The 15281-nt window shown below is 38.5% G+C and overlaps 1 protein-coding gene across 5 annotated transcripts in view; it reads right to left on the bottom strand.

Moving 5' to 3' along the window:
* Positions 1–6838: 6838 nt before the first annotated feature.
* PPARGC1A (PPARG coactivator 1 alpha) overlaps positions 6839–15281 on the bottom strand; it is a 64227-nt gene continuing 55784 nt past the window's right edge. For 3 of the 5 annotated variants that reach the window (XM_026037680.1, XM_026037677.1, XM_026037678.1), the window contains 3 exons: positions 10742–10863; positions 10239–10390; positions 6839–7285 (listed from right to left, as the gene is read on the bottom strand). In XM_026037680.1, coding sequence (XP_025893465.1) covers positions 7182–7285; positions 10239–10390; positions 10742–10863 — 378 coding nt within the window. In that variant the 3' untranslated portion in view covers positions 6839–7181. The remainder of the gene's footprint in view (positions 7286–10238; positions 10391–10741; positions 10864–15281) is intronic. The other 2 variants (XR_003249100.1, XR_003249101.1) reach the window with 1 other exon arrangement.

Here is a 15281-nt window from a genome sequence, read left to right as displayed (position 1 = left end):
CATGGTTTTCTTCATACATAGTTTTGGATTTCATTTATATTACATCTGGCCGGCAATCTATCATGATGCAAATAAGGCTCAGGCAATCATTTACATTTGATAACTGTTCACTCTTTACACAGGCTGGAGTATATGCAAAAGGCTGAAGAAGACTTGTGTTCAGTCACTGAATCTGAAGAGACTGGAATTTTATGCCCAGTTTTCTGTTCAGCTGCCTTTATCAGAGCGCTGTTCAGTTCCTCTCTACTAGCCAATACAATGAGAAAATAGTCAGTATGCAAGCCCAAGCACCTCTGTCATGTTGTACTTCACCATGCATGCACTCCAAAATCATACACTTCATTCAAGAGCTCACTTCTTACAATCATTGTGTGGAGAATTATTCCAACCAAAGACATTAGCAAAATTTATTTTTAATCGTTTTTCTTTCCACAGGAGTCTTTTTTTTCCCCCATTAATTCCACTTGAATTTGGATGGAGCGCTGAATTCACCCGGCCATGTCAATACAGTCACATTTTTTTTTTTTTTTCAAAAGAATCAGAGATGTCCTTCTAAAATATGATTTCAGAACTATGTGGAAGGGAAACTGCAATAATTCAAGGGACACTTAAAAGCTAAACATTCTTTAAAGAATATGCTTCCCTCTTTGGAAAAAATATGTCTAGCTCCACCAAAATTTGTCATGGAAAAATACAACCTTTCACTTTGCTTTGAGTTCATACAGTGCTAAGATTTTAGAATGAGGTTGTTTGAGCACAATTATCAAGTGCAGTGTGTAGAATTTATACGTCGCATACATACATATATGTGCATATTATATAATGTATCTAATTCACTGAAATGCCGTTTCCATAATTTACTCAGAATAGATAAGGTGAGGACACAGACACAATGCATTTGGAATAACATGTTGTGCATCTAAAGATTATTTTAGTTTGTCTTTTTTTTCCACCACAACAGCAAAAGAAGACCTGAGCAACAGGAAGTTCAAAGGATATTTTCACTTCCCCTCACTGAGGATTTCATTTTCTCCTTTGTTGAGCGGATTAGTTTCCTTTGTCCCAACATATTAACAAATATACCAGTTCCCAATGAAGACAGGCTGCCTTATGTCTATCAATAGAATCTATATAGAATCTTTTCCCTTAGGGATTCATTCAACCTTTGATTCAATCTCTCTGAGCTTTAAATTATGATGTTACAAACCTCCAAGGAACTACTGTACTATTTGTGACCTCCTTTATTACTTTCTGCTGTTTGATAAAGTAGAGAAAATTGATTTATAGTTTAGTTTGCTTGTGAACATGGAATATCAATGTTGAGGGTGTGATTTGCAAAAAAAGCAGGAGCAGTTACATTTGTTAAGCTTAACATAGCGGTTCAATAATTAATAGTGAAGGAGAATAGAATAAATGGACATAGATCTTCAATCTAGAATTGAAATTGAAACAGTATTGATGAAGCGAGTAAGCTTGTTAGTGGTATATTTAAACTTCAAAATAGTCTCCTCAAGGAAGAATTTTGTCCACAGCTGGTATTTCTTTCTGCTACATGTTTTTTTTTTTTCCCACTAAAAATAAGTAAATAAATAAATAAAACCCTCATAAATGCCTGATGGGTGTTTTTTATTTTCTGGAAGCATTATTGGGTTAAAGGTGGTAGGCAAGGCCAAAGTTTCCAAATGGAGGCCTAAAATTAGGCTTCACTGTCTGTTTTTAGATCCACAGGCTCCAGTCCAGGAGTCTATTTTTATTCAAAGTAGCAGAGGAGCACTTGACTTCAATGGATCTAAAAACTCTCGTGCTTAAGTGCTTTGCTGAATCAGGATGGACTTAAGCACAAATGTAAATGCTGCACTGAATTGGGGCTCTAAATATGTGCCTTGATTTCAGAAGTGCTGAGAGCCAGCAGGTCTAATTGAAGTCAATGTGAGCTGAAAGATGCTCAGCATTTTTGAAAATCAGGCCACTCATTGAGGTGCCTGAATTTGATTTCAGGTGCTCGGCTGGCAGCATTCACCATGGGAAAAAAAGGTTAGCCCGGGAGAATAGGCAATGGACAGGATGATTTCTTAATAAATGAGGTCCTGATTTTATGCAATAAACCTTAATGATATAAAATGAGGGGACAAGGGAAAAAGAAATACTTCACTGAAAAAGTCTAAAAGAGTGCTTTTTGCAAGCACCAGAGTGCTTTGCAACACTATAAGATGAATAAACAAATTGAATTAAAAAGCCTAGTAACTGGAGCAATATTGGGCTAAATTCACGCCTTGTGGAACTGCAGCAACATCAATGAAGTACATCAGAGATGGATTTGGCCCACTAAGTTTTAAGCACTAATTTGATTGGGCACAGTTCAAATTCTACCCAGTGTGAAGAGAAAGCCCATAAATACCCCAGCTGGCATGTGCACGACACACACACAGAATAAGCAGCACTGTTACCAACAGGGATGAGGTGGAGACTCAGAGTGCTCCTCTGAGAGACACGCATCTCCACTCTCCATGCTGACCACCAACAGCCTGGCTGCTGCTGGCTCTCCATTGCTCTGCTCAGCACACCTCAGCTGTCCTCTGCGGCACGGTGGCAGATGAGAGGACTTGTGGGCAGATGAGAGCAGGGCCAGCTGAGTCATGAAGTGGGGTATCACTAACCACCATAGGAGGCTGTGGATGCAACAGCGAAGGTTTATAAATGTCCCTTGGTTACGTGTGAATGAACCTTTCTTGCCTGTGCATACCGAAGTAAGCCAATTCCTTCCCCTTCTACATGACTTTAAAAGGAAAGGGGCATTTGCTGGATCCTTAGTACTTCTCCATGTAGCTGTTACCTGCGTAGCAGTGATGCTGGTGTGGCAGGCTAACATGCAACACCCTGCATTTTCCATGGAGGATCCAAAAATCCATGCTAGTTGACCCACCTTCCTGTCTGATCCTCCTTATCCCTCCAGATCTTAGCATCTGCTAAGACAGAGATGCTGCTAAAAGCAGACCAGAATGGCACTTTTTCCTACTGAAATGAAAATTTCTTGAGTATGGAAGACACCTCTCTCTATATATACGTATATATAGTGCCATATATCTTGGCACCATGATTCAAAGACTGCCAATGTAGTAAAATCCTTACATCCCCCCCACCTCTCATCACTCCAGTTAGTAACTCTAAAAACTCCACTGGGCACTTTTCTCAAAGTTTTCCATAAAGTTTCTGTTCTTTGGCCCCTCTACAGTCTAAGCTACTCGGAGAAGAGAGGCAGGTAGTGGGTCTGTGCTATTAGATATCTTTACTAAAGCTACAGGTTCTGTCTATTGTCCCAAGAGCAGCAACACAGATGTGATGTGGGCTGCTGTTTTGAAATACAACCATGACTATTAAAAAGAGTAACAGTAAACCCTCCATGTGCCCAGTTAAGGGGGGAAAAACCTGACACTTGTGATAAAAAAGAGAAACAGAAGTGGATTTGAAACATTCGTTTCCCTTTATTTGCTCAGTGAGGCTGATGTGTACTGCACATAAAAAAAAAAAAAAAAAAAAAAATCACAGGAATTTCCATACAATGAATTAATCCACAAAAGTACATGTAGAATTGGCAGGTGGAGAAGAGCCCAGCTCGGGCTTAACTAACAGCTCACTTTCCCTGCTCAGCATAGTCCAACCAATAGCTTTACATGCTCACCTAGTGCACAAGTTTTACAGCAGCGCCATCAGGTCAGTGGTTCACATTATTGGAAATGTCTGTCACAGAGGTACAAATTTAGAATCATCACATTATATTACATGGCTATTCCAGGTCATTTATAGATCAGATCTTACACTACAGTGATTGAAGTTCTCATTACAACCATCAAAAAGGACACATAATCATTACCTACTGTAAGCTTACATCTAAAGGGATGAAAAGAAGATGTGCTTTTTTTTCAGCTGACCCAACTATTACATCCTAGAGGCACAAACTTTCCTCAGTGCTGCTGCTGGTGATGGCAGCCCAACTGTTGTTCAAGGTACTTGAGCAGAGATGTATTTTCTTCAATTTTAGGCTCCCTCTGTTTGGATTTGGATCATTTTACATTATGTAGGAATTATTTTTTATGGCACTAGAGAAGACCACAGTTTCTAAGTACCAGTTCTGCTACCTGTGTTACAGATGTGGTACTTACCACAGCATGAAAGCAACAATACAACCTTCATCTAAAAGACACACAGATCTATGCTGCAATTTGCCTCCGGTGACAACGTGGTACATGTGCTAGTTTGAAATGGGGGAGAAGGAAAAAAAAAAGGAAATGCCAAGTTTGTATTTTGATGGGTTACCTACTACAGTGCCTACAAAGGATATAAATAGCTTTATTTAGCAATCCTAGCTCTACATTAATTTCTTATGTAATTTGAAAAAACACAGAGGAAAGCCATCTTCCAATTACCACTGTTTGCTAGGCCAGTGAAAAAAAAAAATTGACTCATGACATTATGCCTGCTTGGGAAAAAATAATCCCCCTCCTTCCCCTCCAAAAACAACCCACGTCGATTTATTTATGTCAGCAAACTAGGGCAAAAGAGAATGTTTTTCAAATTTAGTCACAGAAATTTAAAGGCAAAATAGGTAATGCATCTGGTCCTTGAACACATAATATGATATACTAAATATTGATTTCTTAAAAATAATTTATTGCTTTTAATAGTTTTCTTTACAACAGAAGATACTCAAAATCCAGAAAGGAAAATTGTAAACTTTTAGTTTGGCATTCACACAAAGTTAAAATACCTGCATTTTTAACCTACAGAGCAACAACAAGAATTACGCGGATTAAAGGACGTTACAGTCGTAACAGAGAACCTCTGAAAAAGTTCTTCTCTTTTTTATTGCTATCTACCTACTTAGAAAGAAGAAGCCAAAAAATCAAGCAAGCATCCAAGAGGACAGACAGTGGAATCTCTCAGAACACAATATGCTGGTGATAAAATGAATGCAGCCATCAAAATCAACTGCACTGGCATGGGCTGGAATCGGTTTCCTAAGATTGGGAGTGGAAGGGAGATTAAATAGTTATCTTTAAGAGGAGTCATGAATGCCAAACAGTAATAGAATACCAAATCTACACATTCGCAAGCAAATCCCAAACTTCTTTGCTGATTCAGTCTAGAGACTCCAAGTTCATATGAAATCCTTGATGCTCAGAGTAGTAGTATTTACCACTGTATATTTTTTTTCCCCAGAAGTTTCTATTTAATTTAGCAGAAGCAATATCGTCAGCAACAATGTCATGGGCACATCTGAGGCCATGCTAGTGCATAGTAAAAAAAGAAAGAAAGAAAGAATAATAAAAAAAAAAAAAGAACAACCCCCCACCGCTTCTGCAAAAGCTGAATTTCCAAACGTAGCACTTACTCCAAACTGACAACCGTCATGCATCCTAGGTATAAAATTTCCACTGGCCTTTTTATTATTTTAGTCATCTCATAATTTATAATAAATAGGATAATTGTAACTGATAAATATGTCTCGTTAGTAAACAAAGGAATGAAGGATTGGTATTTATACAGGATGCATAACTGTAAAAAATATAGATAAATACCATCGTTAAACTCTGCCAATGAAAACATTACTGGCTTCAAGAACGGTGTTTAGACGCAGAATTACTGTAAAAATCATACTGTACTTAGTACCTCGGCATATTTTTATCAAATTAAAATCACAAAAATTAAAACAAAATATCTTTTTAAAAAGATTTTTGACCTCTAGTTCCAAAACTACTGTTGATACATAAAATAAAAACATTTCTTAATGATTACCCATTTGAGAGACTTTACATAAAATTATGATATCTTCTAGAAAAATTTAGATGAGAAAATTTCATTCCCCTAACAAATTCAGTGTATAAAACTGCAAAAGAAAGACAAGCAATGAGAAAAATGTGGAAAAATACTGCAGAAGTGGTTAATACCTTTTGGGCTAGGATAATTCTTGACAAAGTTCTTATATAAGCTCACCAAAGAAGGGATGAATGTGTGTAAAGCGTTTAGCACTCACACACACGCACACACGCATATACACACCCACACCCTCACCCACACGCTTTTCTTTTTTTTTTTCTTTTTTACAATCAAATATATATAGGCATAAGTTCAGCTTTCTACATATGTTAGTGTACAATAATTGTTTCACCTCATATAATTACATTTGAGTATTCTTGATTAAGAAAAGTTCAGCAGTTTTTGAAAAGAAGGCTGCATTTACAGTGCATAGCTGTAACCAAAAACCAACATTGTCATACAGTATGTACATAAATAAAAATACTCCATTTAACATTTGTAAATACTCAACTACTTTAGAGAATGTAGCAAATAAACTATCTGCGCACACACTCAGATAGTTATATCCAACTCTCATTAATAATGTAACACCACGTCCGCTCATTAGAATAAATCGCTGAACAAGCTGCACATTTGACCATTAACAAGGCTTTGAAAATTTTGCTGTGGAAGATCAACGTTGTAGACATTTACATGGGTGTCGGAATTAAAAGATGAGACTTCAAAATGTAAGGGAAGCTTTAGCCTTTCTTTTTCTCTTCTGTAAGGAAAAAAAAATGGGGAGGGAAAGAAAAGAGAAAAACCCTAAAACATAAAAAAATAGCAGATTGTTGGCTTCTAGGACCTGTGGTTTCTTCTGGATTGTCATAGGATCACTGTGTTGTGAGAAAACACTTCTTTAAAAAAAAAAAAAGAAAGGAAAAAAAAAGCAGTGTCTGATTCCCAGACAGCAGCAGCCGTAGTTCTCAAATTTGCTTTTTTTTTTTTTGTATTTTTTTCTTGTTTTCGTGTTTTTTTTTCTCGTTAAAATGCGGTATGTACACATTCTGAAGTTCTACATTGTAAGTGTATCTCTGTGGAACTGCTGCCATGTCACGTGGTTTGCACTGGAACCTGCTAGGAAGGACAGGAATCCCCGCCACCGATCACCCCGGGATCGCGAAGCTGACACCCACTCGTGTGCTTACTGCATATCCATTCTGCCTCTTCACTCATCGAGCAGCTGTGTTCATGTAAACCATGGGTTTGAACAGAGAGTGTAAAGTAGGAGAAATTCCTAAGTATGACTTTGTAATTGTCCATTATTGAAGGACGTGATGTCCGTGAGGTATTCGCCATCCCTCCGTTTTCCTCGGGCGCGATGCATGTTACCTACGCAGGCTCCGCTGTGCCTCTTTAAGTAAACTATCAAAATCCATGGAGTCATACTTGCTTTTAGTGGAAGCAGGATCAAAATCATCTGAGTTTGAATCTGAAATCAAAGAGATGCAGGATCAGTCGGAAGGCAAGAGGTGCTGGCTCCCATTTTACTACTTTCTTTGCACAACAAAGCACTACAGCACTAACTCACTTGTGTTCCTGTGTTATAAAAGCCCAGGAACGGGTATTACAGAAGCTTTAGGTATGGCCAGAACTTTCTGATATGACTCAGAACTTAACAAGAGCAGTACCTGAGCTATAAATTGAATGTATATACAGCAGGTAAGCTCAGAGGGTTTCTCCAGGGACTGAGCACAGGCACACAAAACCTATTTACAGGTTTCTGTGTAGTCCAGGCAATCTTGACTAATACCCTACCAAAAATTCCATCACTGTTTTGTAACTGCTCTAGAACACACTATTCAAAATTTACTACTCCTGGAAGAGGTGATACCAGCAGGTCCTGCACAAAGCCATGGTAGCCTGATGGACAGGACAGCTTTTTATTTCTTGCTGACCCTCCGTGCAATCTTGTACGAGTCGCTACCTCTCCCCGAATCTCTGCCTTTCCCTTATGCTCTGAATTTACAGTTTACCTGTTCAGAGTATGAGCACCTCAGGGCAGGGCCTCCATACTGCTGTATGACCAGTCCCAGGTGGGATCCTAAGCCTTGCTAAGTAATAGCAATAATAACGGTTTGACTCCTGTGGAATGTGTGTTTAGGGGGTTACCTGTAAGATCTGCTCCAGACTTTACAGTGGCTCAGATATACATCATTATGTTCCTATAGCAGAGGAGGGATTTTGCACTTGTGGTCACAGAGCTGCAGTAGAGCAACTACTGACACAGCTGCAAGCACCGAATTTCCTTCTGCAGTCAGTGCTACTTAACGCTGACTCCTCCTTGTTCTTACAACACACTCTCTTTCTATGAGTGCCAACACAAGAAAAGGCAAGAAAAGGGTGCACTGAGATTAATCAGAACTCCTCTTCTACCACTATAAGGCACACTGTGAATTAAATGTTCATTTCAAGTTGTTAAGACAATATCCTCTCACAGAGGAGAGGTGTTAAAGTTCTGACTACTATTTTCAAGTGTTTTCTTTCTTCTGTACTCAACTCAAGGCTGATTAATTCTCTCTGCCCTTGTACTAGCTCATGAATTTTAAAGTTCATCCTGCCATTTGCTTATGTAGCTATATCAGATTCTCTACAAAACACACGGAATGAAGTCTGAAGTAGAAAGGCTCAAGCTGTCAGCACGACAAAGTGAAAATACTCTGCTCAGAGATACTTAGGGAATCCCACTCACCGCAGAAAGTCTCTGCCAGGGAATACTCCCCGTGATGAATAATATTCAAGAGGGTTGCCTTTGGACAACTTATTTTAAATCCGAGATTTTTTAGATACAGGCACCCCTGGCTTCCACTACCAAAGATAAGTCAAATCAATTGAAGACTTCAATCTGTTTTTACTGTTTTTATCAGGCAACATTTCAAAAAATGCTTTGCTACCTTTTATATTCTCACCGTCAACCCTCTATCTCTTCAGCAGTCAATTGCTTTTTCTTAGCATTACGTTATCTGTTTAGACACTGAAATGAATTATAGCATATTCATTGTGAACAATGTGTATCATCTTTATCATTTATTCTGAAAAGACATCAATTGGTTATATAAAAATATATTTATATTCACTTCCTGCATTGTACAAAGCCAAGGGCAGTACATACAAGATTTCATTAGCACTGTGTTACTGGGTTATGCGGAGATTTTAATGACTGTGGTCATTAATTCATAAAAAAAAGTAACACAATATCTGATTAATAAAGATTCAATGGCAAAATGTCCCTTGCTATTTTATTCAGAAAACATTATCTCTTACACCTTTAGCCTGTTTATGCAGGTACTGGGAGAGGTTTAACATTTAATGAATACTTTACATTTTAAAAGATAATTAAATACGAGGCGAGCTTGTAATTTATTATACCATTACAGAGGATATTTCAGTAGACTGCAGCATCTCCTTATCTCCATACATAAGCATTCCTGCAGTAGGAGTTTGAACATCTCCAAGTACATTTGCAAGAGGAAGAACATGTGCATCAGCCAGCGTGCAATGCAACCTCACCAAGAACACATGACAGAACTGCACACTTCTGTCCAGGCAGGAACAGGAATGGTCTGGACTAGTTCCTGCTGCCATCGGACCAGTTGCTATTGCCAGCATCCACATGGGGACTGCCAGTGGAAGTGCAAACACCAAAGGACATGCAAAGCTCTCCACTGGAAGGAGGCTCTCACATCACGACTGCGAGGCCTTGAAAAGGGGGTGCTTTCATACATACATTCCTGTGCTTTATGTGGGAATCACCAGCTGAGATGTGTGGCCTCTGTCTAAGGGTTACATATAGTTGATCATTGCGAGTCCTACTGGCTTTCAAAGCTGAGATATTACAGTTAAAAATGCCTCTTGTGAGTTCTTCCACGTTCTTGCAAATTCACATCTCAGCCAAACCCAATCTCAAGCCAAACTTTGCCTCAAACTTGAGGCAAAGACTCAAAATGGTTTTTTTTTTTTCAGTGAGGCATCTACTTCACTCTCTGTTTGGGTTCATATAAAGAAATTAGGTGTAAGAACAATGCAGTCATTAAATAACAAATAGTAAAGCTGAAATTGTGCTATCTATGGTGCTATCATTTCAACATGGCAAGTTACTCCTGAATATGGGATACTGATTTTGATGATGATGAAAATGAGCTCTCAAAGAATTTCCACAGGCAAATATCTGAAAAAAAAGGTCAATTCAGATCAGAGTTCAGGGCACTGGGTTTTTGAACTTCTCACAGGAAGCAAAACCCACTTTCTTTAATACCTAACACCTACCATTTAAATAAGGTAAGTAGCTCCCTCACAAATGTAAACAAAACCCAGCAAATCTAAATTCTCCTGAGATATAAGGTTCCACTTATATACTTTCAATTTGCACGGAGCAAAATACCTACCTAGGTCTGCATAGTTAGACTTGCAAAATTGCTTGCGTCCACAAAAGTACAGCTCAAAGTCAGGTTCGTTTGACCTGCGCAAAGTGTATCCATTTTCAAGAGCAGCAAAGGCATCGCAAGTATAGCGGTAGGTGATGAAACCATAGCTGTCTCTGTAATTGAAAAAGAGAGATGTGAACAAAAACTGAAGAGTTAATGCAGATTAGTATAACCCTTTCCTGAAGGCCAGAACTTGCAGGAGATCCAGCAGTGGAAATGCCAGAAGTGCTGCATCCATTTATCAGCATGATTGTCCTGTCATGCAGCTAAATACTTATTTCTTGGACAGGAAATCTCAACTAGCAAGATTAATAAATAAGGATGAAAGAAAATAAATAAGGTTTTAAACTCAGCATGTCATCTGTCACAGCACGTACACTGGTAACTCCCATACCAGTAATCTTAGTGCCATCATTTTTTACATATGGCAGCTCCCAAAGAGAAGTGCTCTCAAAAGTTCTTACCCGTCATCCCGCAAATTTACGGTGCACTCCTCAATCTCACCAAAAACTTCAAACCGGTCCCTCAGTTCTGTTCGAGTTGTGTCAGGTTTGATTTTGCCCACATATATCACACGACGTTCCTCCTATTGAGAAGGAGCAACAGGGAAGGTGTATTTTTATCAAATATGTAATACAGATTAACCTAAACATATATGCATACACATACACATACAGAAGTGCTAAGGATGCATAATGTGTAAGAGTGCATCCCATATGGAAAGGACTTATTAAATCCTGCTAGAAATTAAAACAGCTGTCTATTGGAAAACAACAAGGTATTTCAGTGATTACACGTTTGTCAGGCATTATGGTCCTCCAAGGCTCCACTGCTTGTTCTGTTACTTTTTTTTGCTACACGTGCACTGACAATTCCCTTCATAACTTTTTTGTATTTTCTTCCCTTCTAGCTTTTTGACTACTTGTGGATTCATCAGAACCAGGAACCCTCTCTCCTGCAATCTATGTAAGACTGAGCAAAACCAGGACCCAAATTTAGTTGAGGAGAGGTATGAAGTCACACAGTAATTGCATAAATGAATGATAACATTATAAATTCAGATGAATCATCTTGCACTATGCATTTCCACAATAATCCATATCCCCAAACAGAAGAAAACCTGTGTGAACCTCAGAAGAAATTTTTTATTGAAATAACTATTTTTTGGGAGCAAGAGTTTTTGATTATTTAGGGGAAAAATTACCTAAATTCCCTGATATTACTGATGTTAGGGAGTCCTTTGCATTTAATTCAACATTTGGAGCAAAACTTCAAAGACACTTTCAAAATCATCAAGTCATAGTCAAATCATACCTTTCTGAATAAAAATATCTAGCAGACTAGAAGACTCATTATAATAATGAGTCACCTCTTTATAAATTTTGGGGTTAACACCTTTCTGAGGACAGAGCTATTCAGTGAATTGCAAGCAAGGCAAGAGGCAGAAAGAGATCTTCAGACAAAGCAGGTAGGTGCTTAAGGTGACGGGAGAGTGTGAAGAATCACTTGCTGTAGGTGGATTGGGTGGCCAGCCTTCCCCTCACATAGCATCAAGCTTGAGGAACTGGCGTTGCGGCCCTTTGCTCACCCCCTACACACACCCATACTCATCCCCTACACTGAAACATCAAATTCTCGGCTGGTGTCAGTCAGTTTAGACCATCTACTTTGGCACCTGAGACCTGTGTAGAAATTCGGTGCTGAGTTGCAAAGGAGCTATGCCAGATAAGGAGAATTCCTGACTATCTCAGCCTGAAGATGCCTGAAGGCTAATGGCACCTCAACTGTGCAATCCAAAAGGTTCTAGGGACCTAAACATAGATTCGTATTGCTGCTCAAAAACATTCCTGCCTGAAGAGACAGGTAGTTTACAGTGTCACAAGTCAGATACAGCAGGAAATATATGTTTCCCATGAGTCCACAAAGAGGCACAAGGCTGTAGTCATTCGTGGACCACAGACAAGACCAAGATTTAAGGCACTAGTTATTCATGGATCATAGACAATAGTAAGACCTAAGACAACAACACTGAGTTCACACCAAAATACATGTGGGGATGAAAATGATCCTGGTGCCTCTTTCTTGACTGCCCGAACATCCATTGCACTCAGTGGAGGTTTGAACCTTCATGGGGGTCTGAACTCTTGGCTCCCTATTGCTATAGCAGCACTCTGCTACATGAGATCATTCAATATAAAATAGTTTAAAGAAAAAAATTAAATAAATAAAAAAAAAACAAAACACAATTCCTGGATCAAGAAGTCAAATTTAAGGTAACTGCTTCCCAAGAGAAATCCTTTCTCACTGTATTAGTGAGTTGATTCTTTTTTGCTTATTCTTTTCCTGGCCCCAGGACTGAGAAATGAGAGATTTGAGATCAAAGCCCCCAAGAAATGGAGATCCAATCATCCAACACACTTCTTTCTTGGACAAATGACCTAAGCATTGAGACACTGCACAAAAACAGACCACTGCACTACCCTAGGTCCTGTGTAGCTGCCTTGTCAGGCCAATGAAGTCCTCATTCACTCTTCCAAAATATGTATATGCTCTGCTTAATTAGTAGGATCAGGTAAGCACTTCCTTTAGATGCCTAAACTATTCCGTCTATTAATTATATAAGGAATCAAGGTGACTGAGTTGGTCATCCTCTAGCACCCAGCTGGGACAGATCCTCATTTTTAAACGTCATGCTCTCTAAAGTGTGTGGGCTAAACATCACCCTTGTTCTCTGCAATATCAACGCAGGCTGGAGAAGTGAGCACTGCTAAAAGAAGGGTGAATGTGCTCATGTTGGTCATGAGTTTACGGAGCAGGGGCTGCTTTTTAGCCTCTGACTGTTAGCAAAATGCTGCTCATCTTTAGCTCAGTCTCCAGTATGTCCTAGTCCAGAGCCCTCACCCTCCTGACAGAGGATTTTGGGCAGGGCTTCTGTGAAATAAGGACTGCAGACAGTAACCAACAGAAATCTGCATGTCTTCCATTTCCCCCACTCCAAATCTGCTGGCTTTTCATTATGGTTGGGTGCCATAAACTTCAAAACAGGAAAATCTGCATATGCACAGTAATTACTTTTTCAGACTGTTTTACCAAATCAAGGATTTAACCGCACTGAAACACTTGATAAGAAACAATTCCATTGATACTTGCTATTGAACCTAAATGACTGACCAGATGGAGCAGAACATAACATAGCAGACTAATATACTTTACAGCAGACTGTCTAATATACTTTAGCTGAGATAATACATCTCGACTGAAAAAACATCATGTTTCACTCACTGACATGAAGACTCTTATATTTCAGTGAGATGGAAATAACTATTGCACACTCTTCCATAAGTCTGAGTGCATGCCTGTGCAATTTTTTCCTTCTTCTACCTCTCTAATAACCTTTATATCTCTAATATCCCTTTAAGACAACTGTAATAAAACAAAACTGAACAATTAAAAAAAGCCTGTTAAACTATCATTAAGGGAGCAAGTTAAACCTGCAAAATTAAGGAAATTGAAATTTAAAGCTGAAATGTACCATATGTCCTCCAGTGTGCAGACATGAGGAGATATTCTTTCAACTATTTTAGTGGAGTGCCATGATGGTATAAGGCTTTAGAGCATCCAGGATTCATACAGTATTGACTTTGTCTTGGCTAACTTTGGCTTATTTAAAAGTAATTATGAGTAAATTCATTTGCATGCACACAATCACCTGCCTATTAATAAATAGGAGTGATACAAGCTTAACAAAGATTACAACATACCTCTAAATGTTACTTATTTTAGAGTAAGTTACATGCATAAGTTCCTACGTGCGTATTAAGCATGTTTTTTTCTGCACTTGCTAGAAGACATGATATACGACTAAGGAACCTAGAGATCTGCAAAGAAAAGCTTTTGCTTTCAATTTAATGTAGGTAGAGGGAACCTCTAGGAAACTCCAGAAGTGAGTGTTCACATTCTCCTCCCAAAAGTACAGGGAAGTTTATTTTATATCTTAAGTGTTCTGTATCATTCATTCATTTTCCAGGAAAATAAAATAAAATACAATAAAATACAATAAAATACAATAAAATACAATAAAATACAATAAAATAAAATAAAATAAAATAAAATAAAATAAAATAAAATAAAATAAAATAAAATAAACCTGTCATGCCAACTCCCTTATATGCTTGTCTGTCAGTTTATCTAAAGCATTTTCATTTAGTGCTTTCCTGCGCTACAGACATTTGAATGAGCACACATGGTAGGAAATCTGACTGAAGAGTAGTATTTTAAATATCAAGTGCAAATACTAAACACACCAAAACTTGAAAAACAAGCTTAGGACATTCCCTGCAAATCTAGGAGTCAATAAAGGGACTGCTCATGCTGCAAAACTCACTGATGCTAAGAATATTTTTGTCTTGCAAACACTTTCTCTAAAACTTTTTTTCATTTTCCCTTCCTCATTCTTCAACTTTAGTATCAAAAGGATCTAAAGTATAGATCATTGGAGGTATTTTTCCTTTTTTCTTTTTTTCTTTTAATCTTTTTTTGTGCCAGGCTGCTCCTCCCAACATTTGTTTTCTTTGTCCTCGCTGGGTGCTGCTGAGCAGGCTTGGTGGAAACCGAGGTGCTCTCGCCACAGATTTCCCTGCTTCTGTGCCTGTTTGCAGAGCATACTCAGTTCTCCAAGACACAGCCAATACTCTGTGTGCAGCTAAGGGACAAAACCAGGTAGTAGCATTTTAAACTTGAGGTCTGTCAGTCACCCCGTGGGCTTGTTAATGGCTCTGATGTTTCTTCCAGGCACATGTCTGCACTGCCTTCCATGCCAAAGGACTTGTCCTCCTCTTTCAGTACAAAGCAATAAAGAGATTTATCCTTAGAGCTGGAGGAAAAAATATTATTTTCAAGACATAATGGGAATGGCTGGGCAGAGATTAAGAAATAAAACTGCTATGGATTACTGGGAAAGCCTGTAAAATGTAAGCTTCTGACATAATAGTAAAAAACTTGCCT

This window comes from Nothoprocta perdicaria, unplaced genomic scaffold, assembly GCF_003342845.1.
Source record: "Nothoprocta perdicaria isolate Ctin4 unplaced genomic scaffold, notPer1 scaffold_2, whole genome shotgun sequence".
Classification (NCBI taxonomy): domain Eukaryota; kingdom Metazoa; phylum Chordata; class Aves; order Tinamiformes; family Tinamidae; genus Nothoprocta; species Nothoprocta perdicaria.
This window is presented reverse-complemented; position numbering and strand designations above follow the sequence as displayed.